Genomic DNA, 19,579 nt, shown 5'->3' on the forward strand with positions numbered 1-19,579 from the left:
GAGTTGAACATCTGCGTGCTTAGCATTTTATAAGCCTTTCTGCTTCGCTGTTTCGCTCTCAAGTTCGATGTGGGACAAAATAAAGCAAGGATATTTGATACATTCTCTCATCCCTTTCGTCCTCTCGTGCGTGAAGGCAAATTCAACACATCATTCATTTGGGTCAAATTCCTAATTTGTATTTGATTGCTGTATTGGATGGTCCGGAGAAGAAGTTTGACAAAAAATAAAATAAAATAAATATCACTTAAAAAATATAAACATAGGACAAGGACAATAGTGGAGGTGGCAAGAATATATACTCCGACGTTGATGGATGGAGGCAGCAGCCACAACTAGAGCGACAGTTTTAGTGACTGGTGATAGAAATAATGGTGATGGTGGAGGGAAATCACGTTGCCTATTAAAATGTCTGTAGGGTGTTATTATATATATTTATACAAGCGATATTGAAAAGTGGGAATCGAACTTAGGATTTCATGTGCATAGTAAATATTTTTAACAACTTAAACTACAAGTCTCTTGCTTCTATAATTTCATTTTATCCTAATTTCAGATAGAAATTATTGAAACTTAGCTGACGAAATATCTAAATTTCATCAAGACATAAAAGATGAAAACCCTAGCCCCTTCTCTCCAAGAAAACACTCTACAAACTTTTTCACTTTAAGGGGGGAGGAAGCCATTGTTCTTCCTCCCCTCTCCCTTTCTCCCTTCTCCCATTTCCCCTCATTTTCAGAGACAGAAGGTTTCCATAAGGACCGGACCATTGGGAGCGAAGCTTGCCGGGATAGAGCTTGAGGCGCGAATTGAAGAGGATGACTTTTTGACCAGCGTGAAACTCCTTGCGCACTATGTGTTTGTCATGCCATGCTTTTGTTCGCTCCTTATAAATCTTCGCATTCTCATATGCTTCGTTGCGAAATTCATCCATCTCATTTAATTGAAGCATCCTCTTCTCACCTGCAACATTTGTATTTCGTCCACATCGTCTTCACGGTTTTACCGTCGAAGGTGTTGTTTGCATATTGTTTTTTTTTTCATAGGCTTTTTCTCTTTCTGGTAGTTGTATTTTGCACTTGATCCTTCACAGATTTGATCGGAAGATTTTTGTTTTGAAGTAGTTATTTGTTACTTGTTTGCTGTGACGAGTTTGTTATCATATTAATTTCACTGATCTATGCAAGGCAATTTTCAGGTTGCTTGCTTGGGTTTTACTGCAGTAAGGGAGATTATTTTTCCAATGGACATTATAAAAGAAGTGGTGCGGGGAATGTACCGCAGAGCGGTTGGGAGCAGTTGCTAGTGGTTTACTTTGCAGGGGAAAAAATTTGTTTGGGATGTTTATTAGCGGTTGGTCGAGGATTGGTTGAGAAAAGTTGAAGTCAGTTTACTTGTCTTATCAGAATCGCCTCTCCTTTAGTTTACTCTCTCAACTTTGAGAGATGCTTATTACTGCACCATTATCCGGATTGATTACCAGTGATTCATAATGTTCTACCCCGTGCATCTCTGGATCTTTGGGTTTTAGTTTCAGGTGGGCGTGCATCTATGACTTCCAACCTAGAAAGTAAGTCGCCATTGCACAAGCCAAGGATTAATACGAGTTATGAAGCCCTATGAGATCTTTCACTTCACAATCCCAGAATCAGAAGAATATAATTTTATGGATGTAGATGAATCTGTTGACTTGTCTTGTTCTGAAATTAAGTCTTCAATCTAGTAGTCACATCCACATTGAAAGTGAGTGAAAGATTCAAATAGAGGACCTTTTCCAGATAAAGAGCAAACTTAACCTCTTATCTAATAACCATATATTCATATATTATATTGAATAGCACGTGTTCTGTTTGTTTGTTAAGAGAGTCTGTTAGAGTTTTAAGAGAATCTATTAGTTTGTTAAGAGAGTCTGTTAGTTTACTATATAAGCACTATTTCATTGTAATCAGTTTTACAGATAATCAATACAAAGCCTTCTATTCTCAGACTTCTTCTTCTTCCTCCTTCTTCTTTCCTCAATATTCTCTTACTGTTATCATATCACGAGCTTAGGTTCGATTCTGAGGTCTATTCACTTCCGCATTCTCTTCCTTCTCATTCTCTGCCTCCTCCCTCTCGTGGTTTTTCTTTTGGTCGTGGAAGGTTTACTGGCGGTCGGAATCAACAATCTTAGTTTCGCTCATCTGGTTTTAGTGGTGCTCCTTCTTCCAATTTTGGTGGTTCTGGTTCGTACAAAGTTGTGCCAGAATGTCAAATATGCAGCAAACGAGGTCATACGGCGGCGAATTGTTATTTTCGACATGCTCCCTCTTCGGATGCTTCTTCACTTGTTGTTGAGGGCATGCTGCTTTGGATTGTTATCACCGTTCTAACTATGCTTTTCAAGGGCAAGCACCGCCATCCTCCTTAACTGCTATGACGGCTCAGTCTTCTTATTCTCCAGAGCAGGTCTGGATTGCTGACACAGGAGCTTCTCATCATATGGTTGGAAATGCCTCTCAACTGCATAATATCACTTCTTGTGATGTGCTTGAGAATGTCACTGTTGGTAATGGGGAAGGTTTGGAAATTCTAAATCTTGGCACTACTTCTATTTCTTGTGCCAATACCAGATCTTTATCTCTGCCATCTGTGTTTCATGTTCCCAAACTTAAAGCCAATCTTTTATCGGTTCATCAATTGTGTAAAGATAACAATTGTCTTATCACCTTTGATGCCTCTGGTTTTTGCATACAGGACAAGCTCACCAAGCAAATTGTTCTTCAGGGCAAGAGTAATCAAGGTCTCTATCACATTCCTCTAGCTACTTCTTCTGTCTTGAATCATGCTTCCTGTTTTTCTTCTGCTCCAGTTGCCTATCTTGGCCAACAAATTAAATCCTCTCTTTGGCATAAAAGGTTAGGTCACCCAACAAATGAAGTTGTGAAACTAATGCTTCAGGCCTCTGCTGTGTCTGTTTCTACTGATTATGTTTCTGCCCTATGTTCTGCTTGTTTGCATGGCAAAATGCATAGGTTGCCTTTTCCTAGTGAGCATATTAGGTCTAAAATAGCTTTTCAGAGGATCCATAGTGATGTATGGGGTCCCTCTAGAAATAAATCCATAGATGGATATCGCTATTATGTCTCATTTGTTGATGAATGTACTGGTTTCCTGTGGCTTTATCCACTGCTCAATAAATATGGAGTTTTTGAGATCTTTCTTAAGTTCTACGCTTTTATTAGTACTCAATTTGGTGCTCATCTTCAATATTTTCAAAGCGATGGGGGTGGTGAGTTTAATAGTTCACAATTTGCCTCTTTTCTTGACTCAAAAAGGCATCATTCACCAGTTGTCTTGTCCTTCTACTCCACAGCAAAATGGTCTTGCTGAGAGAAAGAATCGCCGTGTTATAGAAACTGCCTTAACTCTGTTAGTTCCTGCCAATCTTCCTGGTCAGTTTTGGTATCATGCTGTGGCACATGCTGCTTACTTGATCAATTTTATGCCTAGTATTGCTCTTGGAAATCAGTCTCCTTTTCAAAAGTTATTTGACAAGCCTCCACCTCTTCAACATCTAAGAGTCTTTGGCACAACTGTTTATCCATATATTAGACCATTTAATGAACATAAACTTCAATCTAGGACTGTACAGTGTGTTTTCATGGGATATTCATAGGGTTATAAAGGTGTTATATGCTATAACACTACTACTCACCGATTCCATCTCTCTAGGCATGTGGTTCATGATGAGAGTGTCTTTCCTTTTGGGCACTCCAAGCCTTCACTTCCATCTAGCAATATTTCTTCTTGTCCTTCATCTTCTTTCAAGGCTCCACCTATTGTAGTTTCTATTTCGCATCATGTGCCTTCCTTGGCTTCTAGTCCAGTTCCTAATCTTGCTTCCTCACAATCCTCTGATATCCCTTCCCGTGTTTCTGCCTCTTTTGGTGGTGATCCTGTTTTGGTTGGTTCGAGTGCAGACTCTACAGAGAATTTACATGTTCTTAATGCTCAACAATTACAAGTTCTTTTGCCTTCTCAAGAATCTTCTTCACCGTTTATGCCTCCTCCTATGCATCCTATGCAGACAAGGTCTAAGAGTGGTATTGTCAAGCCTAAGCCATTTGAGGAATATCAATGCTATCTTACTACTATTCCTTCTCTTCATGACGCTGCTGAACCAGCCACTTATAAGGCTGCTTCTCAGTCATCTGTTTGGATACAGGCTATGAGAGAAGAAATTGAAGCTTTGCACACCCAAGGTACATGGGATTTAGTTTCTATGCCTATGGATAAAAACATTGTTGGTGTGGATAAAAACATTGTTGGTAGCCGATGGGTTTATAGAGTCAAGAAGAACTCAGATGGGTCTGTAGCAAGACATAAGGCTCGCTTGGTTGCGCAAGGTTTCAGTCAAGCTCCTGGTCTAGATTTTAGTGAGACGTTTAGCCCTGTTGTAAGGCATACAACAGTCCGATTGGTTTTGAGTATTGCTGCTATGAACAGGTGGTCTCTTAGACAACTTGATGTGAAAAATGCTTTTCTTCATAGTGACCTTGAAGAAGAAGTGTTTATGCGCCAACCTCAAGGTTTTGAAGACTCTAAGTATCCAACCCATGTTTGTCGATTGAGAAAATCTCTTTATGGGCTAAAACAAGCACCCAGAGCTTGGAATGCAAAATTCACAGGTCATCTTCCAGCCATTGGTTTTACTGTTTCTCATTCTGATCCAAGTCTTTTTGTTAAGCATGTTGGTTCAGATAGTGTTATTCTTCTCCTCTATGTTGATGATATTATCTTGACTGGTTCTAAAGATAGTTTAGTTCAAGAGGTTATTGATGAATTAAGTGCTGTGTTTGAAATGAAAGATATGGGGCGATTAACCTACTTCTTAGGACTGCAGATTTCTTACCATGATAATGGAGATATCTTTGTCTGTCAAACAAAATATGCTAGAGATTTACTTGCAAAGGCTGGTATGGATACATGTCGATCTTGTACTACTCCATGTAAGCCACATTGTCAGCTTTTGGCTTTGGAGGGTGACTCCTTATCTGATCCAACCATCTACAGGAGTATTGTTGGGGCACTGCAATATTTGACATTCACTCGACTTGATCTTTGTTATGCTGTTAATACTGTCTGTCAGTATATGACTCAACCTTCCGATTTACATTTTCAGTTGGTTAAGCGCATCTTAAGGTATATTCATGGTACTTTGGATCATGGTCTGAATTTTACAAGTGGATCTTGGGATCTTCATGCTTATAGTGATGCAGATTGGGCCTCAGATGTGAATACTCGCAGATCGACCACTGGTTTTGTGGTTTATCTTGGCAACAATCCAGTTTCCTGGCAATCTAAGAAGCAAAATTCTGTTTCTAGAAGTTCAACTGAGGTTGAGTACAGGGCATTAGCCAATACAGCAGCTGATCTAGCATGGGTTCGACAAGTTTTACTTGATTTAAAGATATTCTTACCACAGCCTCCTACAATACATTGTGACAATCTTTCAGCCCTTGCTTTAAGTTCAAATCCTGTGTATCATTCTCGGATCAAACATTTAGATATTGACTTTCATTTTGTAAGAGAAAGAGTCCAAAAGAAAGACTTGTTTGTGCAGTATATTCCCACTGAAGAACAGGTAGCAGACATCTTCACAAAGGGACTACATGGTCCTATTTTTCTGAGACATTGCAGGAATCCGCAACTTAGCAGCTCAGCTGGGTTTGAGAGGGAATAATAACCATATATTCATATATTATATTGAATAACACGTGTTCTGTTTGTTTGTTAAGAGAGTCTATTAGAGTGTTAAGAGAATGTATTAGTTTGTTAAGAAAGTCTGTTAGTTTACCATATAAGCACTATTTCATTGTAATCAGTTTTACAGATAATCAATACAAAGCCTTCTATTCTCAGACTTCTCCCTTCTACTTCTTTCCTCAATATTCTCTTACTGTTATCATTATCATGATCACTTCTGATTACCTTTTAATTTCTTTTACGGTTTCAAACTTGAGCAATCTTTTCTCATGAATATATATATAACTTCAGGCAGGCCGCAAGAATGAGCAAGTTATGAAATATTATCATATTATTTTTCTGAAAAAACTTGGCCAATCACATCTCGGAATCTAACTACAGAGGATCCAACTGATCAAAGAACACAAAACTGACCCCAACTGCCCAACTCATATCTTAATATTTCATCGAAAGACCCCTGCATTTATCACCAGACTTAAAAATAACACAGCAACAGTTCATTAAGCTTTTAAGTACAAACCTGCAAAATTCCAACAATAAAAAGGATCAGAGCTGAAACCCCGTTCCACACGAAAACCCTTTTGGTTGTCTCGAAGGGTTCCGGTTGTGGAAATTTACAAAATAACAGGCTTTCAATTGAGGGTTTCTCATTACAATTCTGGGAAATTTTAGATATTTATTTTCCCCAAACCATATAACTAAAGTATATATGGTTTTCCCAAAGCTTATGGTTAGTACACAATATTATGAGGATTTTTTTTTTGGGTCGAAAGATACTTCATTAAAAGGCCCCAGAAAAGGCAGGCAGAGGAGAAAACAATACAAAGCAAAGCATGCCCAAAGAAAGGCAGCACCAGAAGTAACTAACAGAAAAAGAGCACACAAAAAGTAGAGACTGGACATTGCAGACAGGTACAGAGTCAAACAGCAGGAGAGACTGGACATTGCAGACAGGTACAGAGTCAAACAGCGGGACCAAACTAAAACCAGCCTTAGCAACAAAAGACCACTCGATCACGTAGGGGCCGGCAGACCGTATTCCGACAGAATAGAGACCAAGGAGGGTGGGGGAAACGTGGCCCACATACTAAAGCACAAACTCCTTTTGGCAAGCTTAGGGGCAGCATCAGCGATATGTCTGGAAAGAAAGCAAACCTTGTGATGAAGTGTTCATTGTGTAAACAGAAATAAATAAATAATTAGAATATGCGGCAGACTCTGCACAATGACCAAAGCAAACTTGAACTTTTTCAATTCATTCCTTAGACTTCTACTGGCCTTTTACATCAATAATTCTATCATCTAAGCATTGATAGAATGATCAGACATAAGCATACGTCCAGTAAAATTGCTTCGAGAAATCCAAAACGTCAGAAAACCATCGAAACTACAGCCCGAGAGCATACCTCCATTGGCCAAAACGAGTTGCCTTAGATGATATTAGGTGCAACTCCAGATGGTTTGTCGAGGAGAGCTTGTCTGATGGTAGTGCCATTGGAATCGCCTGCATCAAGCCGGAGCATTATCTCATAATCACTACACAAGACACTTACAGCCTCATCCAAGACCGAGCACAAGTAATAAAAATTGAAGTAAAAAATACCTACATTGGGAGAACCATGTTCCACAATATAAGCTATGCAGCCCTAAGATATAACATCACATTTTTTTACACATAAAAAGCTTGTGCTGATGAACTCAAAAGATAAAGTTCAAATGATAAGTTTACACACAGCTAGTTGTATTTGACACTTAACTGAACTAAAACTTTTAAGTAAGTTTTGAAAATGCATGATCTGGAAGAGAACTATTTTTAAAGAAACTAAAGACACTAATTCTAAGAGGACCACCACGTGATCCTGCATGCAACAGCTTTGAATTCTATTGTATATATATTCATACATAAATAATACATTTCCAAATTGAAACACAGTAAATAATAAATATGCATGAACATATTTACAGTACTTGTCCTATGCGGACGTTCAAACATTATTACCTTGTGGAAGCTATTGTAAATAAAAAGGAAAGTTGGGAAGGGTAACAGAAAATACATGGTGTCCACACTGTAATAACGTCCGAACGTCCGCATAGGAGAAAATCTAACAATTATTCTCTCATCTGGATGTCCGCACGTTATTATCGTGTGGATGCCATTGTAAACAGGAGGAAAACAGGAAGGGGTAACAGAAAATACATGGTGTCCGCACGATAATAACGTCTGGAGCATAGGAGAATTTCTATATATATATATATATATATAATGCTGAAGCACTAACCGGATAGTAAGTTAATAGAGGCTAACCACTCGTTCCAGCTCACTCTACAATGTCATCATGATCCAAACGGTTCACTTTTTAGGTCATCATTCAAAGATCACCCTTACAAAATTTTACCCAAATGGATCATTTAACCATTTTATTGTTATCAAGAATATTTTTATTGTTTATAGAAAATATTATGTTAGTTTATTTTTATTATTATCACATTTAGATGACTAAGGCCCGTTTGGGATAGAAGGCTCTTCTGCTCATAAAAGCTTTTGTTAGAAGAGTTTTCATTTATTTATTAACAAAAGCGTCATTATAAGAATGTCGAAATTTTTTTAAACAACCCAAGTGCTTCTTGGAAAATCACTTGGAACTACTTCCTGAAGAAGCACAATTGCAAGGGTGATCTTTGAATGATGACCTAACAAATGAACAATTTGTATCAAGATACGACATTGTGAAGTGGGTCCAAACCAGTAATCAGAGCCTCACTAACTTACTAACCAATTAGCGCCTCACTAAATTTCTTCCAATAATACGAGTCTTCGCAACTTCCAACCATGATAACAAACTTTCATCCTGAAATGACCATCTTATAATAAAATCTTACCTACTATAGAATTATAATCGTAAGTTAGCTCTTGGTTCGGTGGAATGTTCTTCTCAGCAAATAACATCATGTGTGGGATTCTTGCGTCGTCATGATCATGAAGGACACTTCGGGCAAATAGATTAGGAGAACAACTATGACTGACAAATCTTCCCACATTCCCATGTTGTGTGGCATCAATGACAAACCCCTTTCTTTGTTTAACTTGTTTATCTTGTAGAATTTCTCCTACATACTCACATATAAAACTTCCTCGTGGAATATATGTTCGTGATCTGACACCCCATCCTTTTGATTTTGTCCTAAAGACTTCAAGTTTAAACTGAATTCCATGTTGACTAATTCTATTTTTGCAAGAAGAAGAGCACTTACACGTAGTACCACACTCATAAATAAGGGATTTCGTGCCTGTTATCGTGTTGTTGTATGACAAAACTCCTGCAATCCTCATTACACAAGGACATGACTTGGATTCTAAGCATCCGTGAAGGCAATTACAACCTCCTTTTCTTGTCTCCTTGAAGAAATCTGGATAAATGACATTGCGCTTGTAAATGAAAGCTGGAGGAGTCGCCCTATCTATTGCATTGACCACTCGAATAGGCATCTTCTCTTTCCCTTCAGAGATGTCATTTTTACAAACAATATCCTTTGAAACCATAGGTTTTTTCAACTTGTCCAAAGCTTTTCCCCATGTGATTATTGGTTGCCCTGATATCCTTTTCAACAAAAATTTAAACACAAGTTTGCCAAATTCCTCTCTTTCTTGCCAAAAACTCTCTACTATGTAGAGACCATCATAAACATAAGTTCTGAAAGAACTTTTCTTAGCACGTGTACCCACCTCAAAACGATTAATACCACGAATTACCCTTACATGAGTTCCTTCTTCCATGCTGTTCTTTAGTGCAAGGTTTCCACGTTCAAGTCTTTGATCCTTTGGCTTTTTAGGATCAACCCTAGGATTTCCACCTTCACCTGAATAAGTCAAGATATCAGGAGATGCTACATGGTTGGCGTAACGGCCAGAATTAACAATGCTTGTGGCCAAAATTTTCCCATCCTTCTTCATATACTCAATACCATGAAGAAACTTATGATGGATGCCAACAACAGTTAGTTCAGCCCTGTTGCGAAACTCGTCACCAACATTCACTCCCGGAATTGGTCCTAATTGTTTCCTCGTGTTAACCAAGTTTCCTTTCTTTCTCTGACACATTGCTGCTTCAATATCAGGCCTCCAACAAACTTGTTGGTAGGATTCACTATCATGTTTTTGCAAGAGCTTAGTTAATGTCTCTCGATATTCATCCAAAGCCTCCTTGACATGATGAATTACTCCATCTTTATCATCAACTCTCGACCTCTTTCTGTTGGGAAGAACGCCGACTTTTCGTTTCTCAAGTGTTTTGTCCATGAAGAGCTATGATTCAAATGTATTGCAGGAACGCCTACATAGAAAGTATAAAGTAGGAACAGACCCACCCAACATTAACCAAATACAACAACCATGCTAATCTAAAAAAATAGCATTGCAAAATACGCCATAACTCATGGAATACTTGGTTGAAAATTTTGTATAATCATCAGCATTATAATTTAAAATAGACAAAATTAACGAATACAGAAAGTGATTATTTATTTACTTAAATAGCAACACACTACGGTAAAGAAAGGTATAACAGAATATACGAAAGATGTAATAACTAAATACATCATCAAACTCGAAAATCTGCAGGAAAATTGTTCAAAAAAAAAAAATTTACTTCCAAGCAAAGTAAGTAAACTGCTCTCTCCAAGGTCAACAAGGAAACAAGTAACCACATTTGTCCCTCTTTCTTATATGAAAGGCAACCCCTCATTAATTATTCTTCATGATTGGTCAATTTACATAGATTCTCAGGTTAACCCTTGACCTGAGTCCTAATTCCAATTAGATAGTTCAGATCAGAGAGACGATTCTCAAGTTACGTGAAGACCTAAACTTAAGGATTTTGTTAAAAACCTTCATCAATATTTACCGGTTACAATGATATATGCTAAACTGATTTTGGTTTGAAAAATCAAGCAGAGTTTAAGGAAGTGATTTATGACACGAAACAAAAAAATAATAATAAATAAATAACACTGTACCTTCTCAAATTTATAATGCAAAGAATATCTTGGAAATAAGAAGAAAGAAAAAACCTGGTAAAGTAGAAACTGAAATAGTGGTCCAATCCTCGCACCAGTCGCTGGCTCGCTCTCTTTGTTTATGTTTTGAAATTGGAAGTTGAGCGGTTTTGACCATAAGTTCAGAGCGGTCGTCTGTTCGGCTTCTGTTTGCGTCGGTTTATATATGGGCCTTAGGAAGTTAGAAGAGTGTAGGGTTTCTTAATCCCGCAAGTCTCTGAAGGAGTCCTAGAAGTCGCGACTTTCCTGATTTGGACACTAGGAAGGAATAGTGTTACACAGACGCCAACTAAGAAAATTAATTTATGAGAAATACAATTTAGAGTCAACATTGCTACAAGGAATTAAACAATGAGGTGGCAAGTTATCTATATATATAAAGCAAAATGAAGAGAATGGTGAAACATTCAAAATACCAGAAAATGCCATTGGTTAATGCAAACATTAAGAATTGAAATTATTAATTAAATGAAGATAATATGGTAAATTCACACTTTTTCATATTAAAAAAATTAAAATTAAAAGAAAAATCATATAATGGATTCTATTTTTATAGAACACAACTGCTCATTATCTTTTTTAATTATAAAATAAATTTAATTTTAAAAAAAAAAAAACCTCTCGCAGGCGCGGAAGTGCGTGCTGAGAGGCTAGTAAATAATAATTAGAGAAAAAACAAGCAGATGGTCCGGATCCATATTACAAACAGTGGCAGAGCTAGGAATTTACATGTTGTGGGGCCAATATATAGACCAAATAAGACATTAAAAAAATTCAAATTTTCAACCTTAACAATGTTTGGAAAAATAAAATGCAGAAAATAATTGTTTATTCAATTAAGTATCAAAATAACACTCGTCGTTCCTTCATATCTCAAAAACCATCTATGAGATATGACAAAAAATAAAATAAAATAAATCATATTCTATGCATAGAACATATAAGATACGAAACATATAACTATAACAATTATTACTTCAATTTTCACTCATATAAACAGATACAAATATATTCTCATGAAAAATAAATAAACAAAGAAAAAAATTATGACTATGTAAAGTTATCCAACCTGGAATTAAAAAATTTGAAGCAGGAGGTCGGAGAGCAAACAACCAAATTCAATTATTTTATTTTGATGTGTGCGGCTGCTTCAAATTAAGTTCATGTTGCTTCATATAGGAACAAAAATTAAAATCCCAATCCTTTTTTATTTGGGTAAAAGTCTACTTTGACAGGACCCGACCCAATTTCCACTTTGAAATTCGAGCCAAGTCCTGTGCGTGTCCGACACCTGGCGAATGTCGGCACAAATGTCCTTTTTACCCTTCTTACTTCAACTTTTTCTTAAAATTGCCTTAGACTTCTGCCGAAAATTCGGCAGAGTCTCCCCTGTATTTTTGACTTACCCCAAAACTTTTCACCTGTCAAACAATCTCAGAAACCCTACCAACAGCCAGACTAAGTCAACAAACAGATTCCAACCTCGGTTCCTTATGTTCAACATGATATCAGAGCATTTTCTAGGGTTTTCAAGGTTGCAAGGATTTTCTGCAAAACTTTACCTTGGCGCGGAAACTATAATTGGCCCGGTGGTGGATCCCGCGTCCTTCTACGGCCTGGGGGCGAAAAACAGGTTGAAAATGTGAGTGGACCAAAGCAACAATAATGTTCTTCAAAACAATTCTCATAAACATAATATCCCCCATGGTATAATAAATTTTGCTAAATAAAACTGAATACTTACTTATTATATCACGCGTAGTCAATTCAAGGCATTCTATATCAGTCATATTCAAACTTGAAAGTTTCATACAAACCACTGAATTCAAAGCTTTCATAAAAGTACTGAAATCCAAAGCGTATAAAAACTCTGTACTCAGATCTTTCATAACTGAACAAATATAAAGGGATCTATATCTGAAAAATCAGAAAAACTGATTTATAATAGCTGAAAATCAACATTTAATAAAGAAACTCAGAATCCTTTGAAAATACCACCAGTATGTCCCCCTGTTATTTCCGTCAATTCCCTGGCAGGTCTCGGGCGTCACACAGACTTACCCGAGCCGCAAACTGGCGAAATCAGGGGACTATGATCAGCCTGTCTCGCCGGCAGATTCCTCGATGACACCAAATCAACTCGAGTCGCTCTGGCAGGATGCAGGGGACCGTAGTCAGCCTGATCCGCAATCCTGGCAGGTCTCGGGGACATAAATTCAGCCGAGCCGCAATCCTGGCAGGTCTCGGGACACCAAGTCTGCCGAGCGGCAAATCCTGGCACTCACGGTCCGAGCGTCCCCTTAACTCGTGAGGCAAGTCAAGTGCACTGACTGAACTATAATCAGACTGGATGTCCGTAGACATCGGTCCGACTCTGGGTAATCACCATAAAGAAAAACGGGTACGAGGAGGTTTTAAAATAAAGTCCTTATAAAAAGAAATATCTGAATAATAACTGTAAAACTCAAGTCGTGCTGCGGTCTTAACTGATTCAAAACTCAAACTCTGTTTCTGTAACTGGTAAATAAGCAGCACCGACTTATAGAATTATTACTATACTGCTCATATTCAAAATCGTATTAAAACTTACTCAAAGACTGAATGAAGAAATTTACTCAAATAAACTCAAATATAAAACTCATTTATATAAAATCATTTATAAAATATATTTTATATAAAAGCATATCAATTCATATAAAAGCACATCAAGTCATTCATGAAATCTGATTTATGAAAGAAGGTCCACTCACGGATGGTCCAAGCTAATTTGACCTTTTGAAGCTTCCTCATGCTGATCGGCTGGACCTCTGATGCCTGATTATCCATAAAGATTAAATTAATAAACTGCTGAATAAAAAGAATTTCAACTAAACACCCTGCCCCCGGCTCCTAGAAATACGTTCACTCGTTTCAGGTTTAGGCCAGATTTGGAAGACCCGACGCTTACTGAAGCGATAAGCTATCCGACCGGCCGACCCGGGACCCTGCGGGTCCACGGCCTCCGATGGCCAATCTGGGTTTCCCTGAAGGTTTCTCATACAGCGGGAACCATGTTCTACGAATTTGGTCCGAATTCGACGGTCGGACCGGCCAAAATCGCGTTATTGCTTAAAACCCTAACCCTAGCCCCAGGGTTCGGGATTCCGGAGTATCCGGGACTCCGATTCGCAATCCGTCGAATCCTACGCGATCCTGAAATCACGTAGACCGACATATCCGAAATTCAGCGCGATCCGACTATTTAACGACACTGCACCCACGGATCGCGTGATATGGAAAATCCGTTCGGGGCTCAAACGAACTCCGAATCGAGATCCGCGAAATCCTACGCGCTCGTGACGACATGAGGGTCACTAAACTGCACAGAATTTCATCACTACCATCGCCCACGCGCTCCAGCTCGCGCGGGCAGCTTTGGGTGTCCAAAGCGAGTTCGGGTGGCCGAAAAATCTCGGAACCAAGACTCCAAACTCCTACCCTAGGTAAAACACCCCATTTGGAGTCACTTTTGTTCTTGGACCACCCCAAAAAAGTGACCAGAAACCGTAGTTTCGAAGGGCCGAAGTTTCGGCCAAACTTCAAGTCGAAAATCGAACCTCTTATCGCTAAAATCGATCGAAGCCCATATACCCATCAGCTAGAGCACGAAAAATAGATGAGAAACCATACCTTACTCGATCGATTTGGTGGAGAAACGAAGGAGAATTTCTAGCTGGAAGTTCGGGTGGCTTTGCAGGAACCTCCGTCGGAAAACATGGTTTTCCGGCCAACTCAGGGCGGCCCCGGGGTTGAGATCGGTCAGGTTGTGACGGTGACACGAAGGCGGACCCGTAGGTACCAACGGCGGAGATCGGCTCGGCCTGTGGTGGCCGGTCCGTCCCTTGGAAGGCGAAGGGTCGCACGACCCCAAATCGCGCGAAGGAGAGAGAGGGAGGAGAGAGAAAGTGACGGGGAGAAGAGAGAGAGGGGGTATAAAATCTGACTTTTTGGCCAAATTACCATTTTGCCCTTCGTGGTTTTTAGACCATAACTTCTTCGTTACGGCTCCGATTCGGGCCTACTCCGGGTCTACGAACTCCTTTCGCCGCGCTCTACGCAATGGCGTAAGCGAAATTCCCAAATTCTTTCTCGATCAAAAAGTCAAATTTTCCCCCATTAAAATATGCGAGGGCAATTTGGTCATTTTGCTAAAAGATATTTTCTTTACTTTTTAGATATTTTCTTTCTTTTTAGATATTTTGTTTTGGGTTCTTACAATCTACCCCCCTTATAAAAATTTCGTCCTCGAAATTTGCATCTCTGTCCTTCCAGGAGGGGAGAAGAACTGCTCCTGCATTGGTTACTCGGATTACGACACTGCACATCTCACTGAAATCTAATTACTTTCTCTTCCAAAAATCTGAACTGCTTGTTTTCTACACGTTCTATAATCTTATTGGGTCCAATCTAGCTAGGATTTGGCTCCCTGACTTCCTTAAATCTCATTTCACCTTACTTAATATTCTGTCTTCATACTTGGGTGATCCATACTATGTTTCGAGTAAGGCATCTATTGGAATCATATAATCCAAGGAAATCCAACAACTGTCACTTAAGGCATACTCTCAGACCAACATTTTTACTCGAATCATTCTGAAACTATAGTACGTTACGTTCCAATATCCTTCCACAATTTGAGTCATTTCCTTAAACTGATCGTCTCTCTAGAACAATCCAAACCTCCCTGATCTACTCTATTCCTTTCAATTCAATCTTCCTTTACTACTGAAAGCAACCATTACCAAAATTTATAGCTTTCAATCCTTTTTTTTTTTTTTACTGGATTCCCCTCTCTCAAGGATGAATCTCGGGCTGACGAAAGCCTGAGCTAACAGTTCTAAGGTTTACTGGAGGTTTGGATCTCCCTGTCCACTAAGTACCGTAAATACGGCTCCTGCTAAGCCTCTGACAAAGATTTCTCTACCGGTTCAAACACCGGTGCAGTTTCTGTCCAATTTGAAAATCTCATCTCCTTACATCGAGATAATTGTCTAATTTTCCTATGGATACCACCACCATTTGGGCCCAACTTGAGAAGAAAACGAGGATGCACAGAGTGCGAAGTCTACAGGAAGTAAAACCTATGCTCTGATACCAAATTGACAGGTCCCGACCCAATTTCCACTTTGGAATTCGAGCCAAGTCCTGTACGTGTCCGACACCTGGCGAATGTCGGGCACAAATGACCTTTTTACCCTTCTTACTTCAATTTTTCTTTAAATTTTCCTTAGACTTCTGCCGAAAATTCGGCAGAGTCTCCCTTGTATTTTGACCAACCCCAAAACTTTTCACCTGTCAAACAATCTCAGAAACCCTACCAACAGCCAGACTAAGTCAACAAACAGATTCCAACCTCGGTTCCTTATGTTCAACATGATATCAGAGCATTTTCTAGGGTTTTCAAGGTTGCAAGGATTTTCTGCAAAACTTTACCTTGGCGCAGAGACTATGATTGGCCCGGTGGTGGATCCCGCGTACTTCTACGGCCTGGGGGCGAAAAACAGGTTGAAAATGTGAGTGGACCAAAGCAACAATAATGTTCTTCAAAACAATTCTCATAAACATAATATCCCCCATGGTAAAATAAATTTAGCTAAATAAAATTGAATACTTACTTATTATATCACGCGTAGTCAATTCAAGGCATTCTATATCAGTCATATTCAAACTTGAAAGTTTCATACAAACCACTGAATTCAAAGCTTTCATAAAAGTACTAAAATCCAACGCGTATAAAAACTCTGTACTCAGATCTTTCATAACTGAACAAATATAAAGGGATCTATATCTGAAAAAGCAGAAAAACTGATTTATAATAGCTGAAAATCAACATTTAATAAAGAAACTCAGAATCCTTTGAAAATACCACCGGTATGTACCCCTGTCATTTCCGTCAATTCCCTGGCAGGGCTCGGGCGTCACACAGACTTACCCGAGCCGCAAACTGGAGAAATCAGGGGACTATGATCAGCCTGTCCCGCCGGCAGATTCCTCGATGACACCAAGTCAACTCGAGTCGCTCTGGCAAGGTGCAGGGGACCGTAGTCAGCCTGATCCGCAATCCTGGCAGGTCTCGGGGACATAAAGTCAGCCAAGCCGCAATCCTGGCAGGTCTCGGGACACCAAGTCTGCCGAGCCGCAAATCCTGGCACTCACGGTCCGAGCGTCCCCGAAACTCGTGAGGCAAGTCAAGTGCTCTGACTGAACTATAATCAGACTGGATGTCCGTAGACATCGGTCCGACTCTGGGTAATCACCATAAAGAAAAACGGGTACGAGGTGGTTTTAAAATAATGTCATTTTAAAAAGAAATATCTGAATAATAACTGTAAAACTCAAGTCGTGCTGCGGTCTTAACTGATTCAAAACTCAAACTCTGTTTTTGTAACTGGTAAATAAGCAGCACCGACTTATAGAATTATTACTGTACTGCTCATATTCAAAATCATATTAAAACTTACTCAAAGACTGAATGAAGAAACTTACTCAAATAAACTCAAATATAAAACTCATTTATATAAAATCATTTATAAAATCTATTTTATATAAAAGCACATCAATTCATATAAAAGCACATCAAGTCATTCATGAAATCTGATTTATGAAAGAAGGTCCACTCACAGATGGTCCAAGCTAATTTGACCCTTTGAAGCTTCCTCATGTTGATCGGCTGGACCTCTGATGCCTGATTATCCATAAAGATTAAATTAATAAACTGCTGAATAAAAAGAATTTCAACTAAACACCCTGCCCCCGGCTCCTAGAAATACGTTCACTCGTTTCAGGTTACTCTTATGCCCACCTTAGCTTTTTAGACTCTTAGGCCAGATTTGGAAGACCCGACGCTTACTGAAGCGATAAGCTATCCGACCGGCCGACCCGGGACCCCGCGGGTCCACGGCCTCCGATGGCCAATCTGGGCTTCCATGAAGGTTTCTCATACAGCGGGAACCATATTCTGCGAATTTGGTCCGAATCGGACGGTCGGATCGGCCAAAATCGCGTTATCTCTTAAAACCCTAACCCTAGCCCTAGGGTTCGCGATTCCGGAGTATCCGGGACTCCGATTCGCAATCCGTCGAATCCTACACGATCCTGAAATTACGTAGACCGACATATCCGAAATTCAGCTCGATCCGACTATTTAACGACACAGCACTCACGGATCGCGCGATATGGAAAATTCGTTCGGGGCTCAAACGGACTCCGAATCAAGATCCGTGAAATTCCACACGCTCGTGACGACACGAGGGTCACAAATCTGCACATAATTATATCATTACCCTCGCCCACGCGCTCCACCACACGCGGGCAGCTTTGGGTGTCCAAAGCGATACCGGGTGGCCGAAAAATCTCGGAACCAAGACTCCAAACTCCTACCCTAGGTAAAACACCCCATTTGGAGTAACTTTTGTTCTTGGACCACCCCCAAAAAGTGACCAGAAACCGTAGTTTCGAAGGGCCGAAGTTTCGGCCAAACTTCAAGTCGAAAATCGAACCTCTTATCGCTAAAATCGATCAAAGCCCATATACCCATCAGCTAGAGCACGAAAAATAGATGAGAAACCATACCTTACTCGATCGATTTGGTGGAGAAACGAAGGAGAATTTCGAGCTGGAAGTTCGGGTGGTTTTGCAGGAACCTCCGTCGGAAAACATGGTTTTTCCGGCCAACTCAGGGCGGCCCCGGGGTTGAGATCGGTCAGGTTGTGACGGCAACACGAAGACGGACCCGTAGGTACCAACGGCGGAGATCGGCTCGGCCTGTGGTGGTCGGGCCGTCCCTTGGAAGGCGAAGGGTCGCACGACCCCAAATCGCGCGAAGGAAAGAGAGGGAGGAGAGAGAAAGTGACGGGGAGAAGAGAGAGGGGGGGTATAAAATCTGACTTTTTGGCCAAATTACCATTTTGCCCTTCGCGGTTTTTAGACCATAACTTCTTCGTTACAGCTCCGATTCGGGTCTACTCCGTGTCTACGAACTCCTTTCGCCGTGCTCTACGCAATGGCGTAAGCGAAATTCCCAAATTCTTTCTCGATCAAAAAGTCAAATTTTCCCCATTAAAATATGCGAGGGCAATTTGGTCATTTTGCTAAAAGATATTTTCCTTACCTTTCTAGATATTTCTTTCTTTTTTTGATATTTTGTTTTGGGTTCTTACAGAATGGGTTCAATTTTATGATGTAAAATTACAAAGCGAAGTTAACAAGTTTATGATGGGTTCAATTTTGTAGTTAAGAGCAGGGCCGGCCCTGGGTGATTTAAGGCCTAGGGCCAAAGTTCAAGAATGTTCCCTTTATAAACAAATAAATAAATATAATTACAATTTTTTATCAAATAATAAATTTTATTAAAATTATAAGAGTTTACAACCAATAATATAGAAAACTTTGGGCCTCAAACGAAGGAAAAAGAGTACCCGATTGAAAACATTACAATCAACAACAAATTAACTTGCATGTCCCTATGCTTCACCTTCATATGCACCTACAAAATAAAAATAGCAATGAAATCCTAATCACAAAAGATCACTTAAAATGTCTTCTTGTTGCAGTTTTAGAAGCAAAATCATCAATTATACTATCATATTTAATGTTTTCCAACATATCTCTTTCAATGCATAATATAGCTAGTCCTTCACTTGCTAACTGACTTCTAGCATGCATTGTTTTAAACAGCTTACAACAGAAACAAAACACTTTATCCAACTCCTTTGAGTACACTAACCATTTTCTATCATGA

General features: G+C 39.4%; 1 protein-coding gene and 1 long non-coding RNA gene across 2 annotated transcripts; both read right to left on the reverse strand.

Moving 5' to 3' along the window:
• Positions 1 to 6,296: 6,296 nt before the first annotated feature.
• On the reverse strand, positions 6,297 to 10,988 carry LOC117620061 (histone-lysine N-methyltransferase, H3 lysine-9 specific SUVH5-like). The gene is made up of 4 exons (XM_034350154.1): positions 10,816 to 10,988; positions 8,629 to 10,079; positions 7,155 to 7,252; positions 6,297 to 6,886 (listed from the first exon to the last, which is right to left on the reverse strand). Exons 2-3 carry the CDS (start codon positions 10,043 to 10,045, stop codon positions 7,179 to 7,181), a joined length of 1,491 nt encoding a protein of 496 aa, XP_034206045.1. The 5' UTR covers positions 10,046 to 10,079; positions 10,816 to 10,988; the 3' UTR covers positions 6,297 to 6,886; positions 7,155 to 7,178.
• A 1,392-nt stretch (positions 10,989 to 12,380) lies between these two features.
• Positions 12,381 to 18,448, reverse strand: LOC117620332. Its single transcript, XR_004584737.1, has 3 exons — positions 18,412 to 18,448; positions 13,551 to 13,614; positions 12,381 to 12,416 (listed from the first exon to the last, which is right to left on the reverse strand). It is a non-coding gene; the product is annotated as an uncharacterized LOC117620332 (long non-coding RNA).
• Positions 18,449 to 19,579: the final 1,131 nt, after the last annotated feature.

The sequence above is a fragment of the Prunus dulcis genome, chromosome 2 (assembly GCF_902201215.1).
Source record: "Prunus dulcis chromosome 2, ALMONDv2, whole genome shotgun sequence".
In the NCBI taxonomy this organism is placed as follows: domain Eukaryota; kingdom Viridiplantae; phylum Streptophyta; class Magnoliopsida; order Rosales; family Rosaceae; genus Prunus; species Prunus dulcis.

Excerpts from the sequence above, each read along its gene's own strand:
- LOC117620061 (XM_034350154.1), bottom strand. The coding sequence starts at position 10,045 with ATGGACAAAACACTTGAGAAACGAAAAGTCGGCGTTCTTCCCAACAGA. Across the intron at positions 7,253-8,628 it reads CGATTATAATTCTATAGTAG|GCGATTCCAATGGCACTACC; the intron begins GTAAGATTTTAT and ends GGCTTGATGCAG.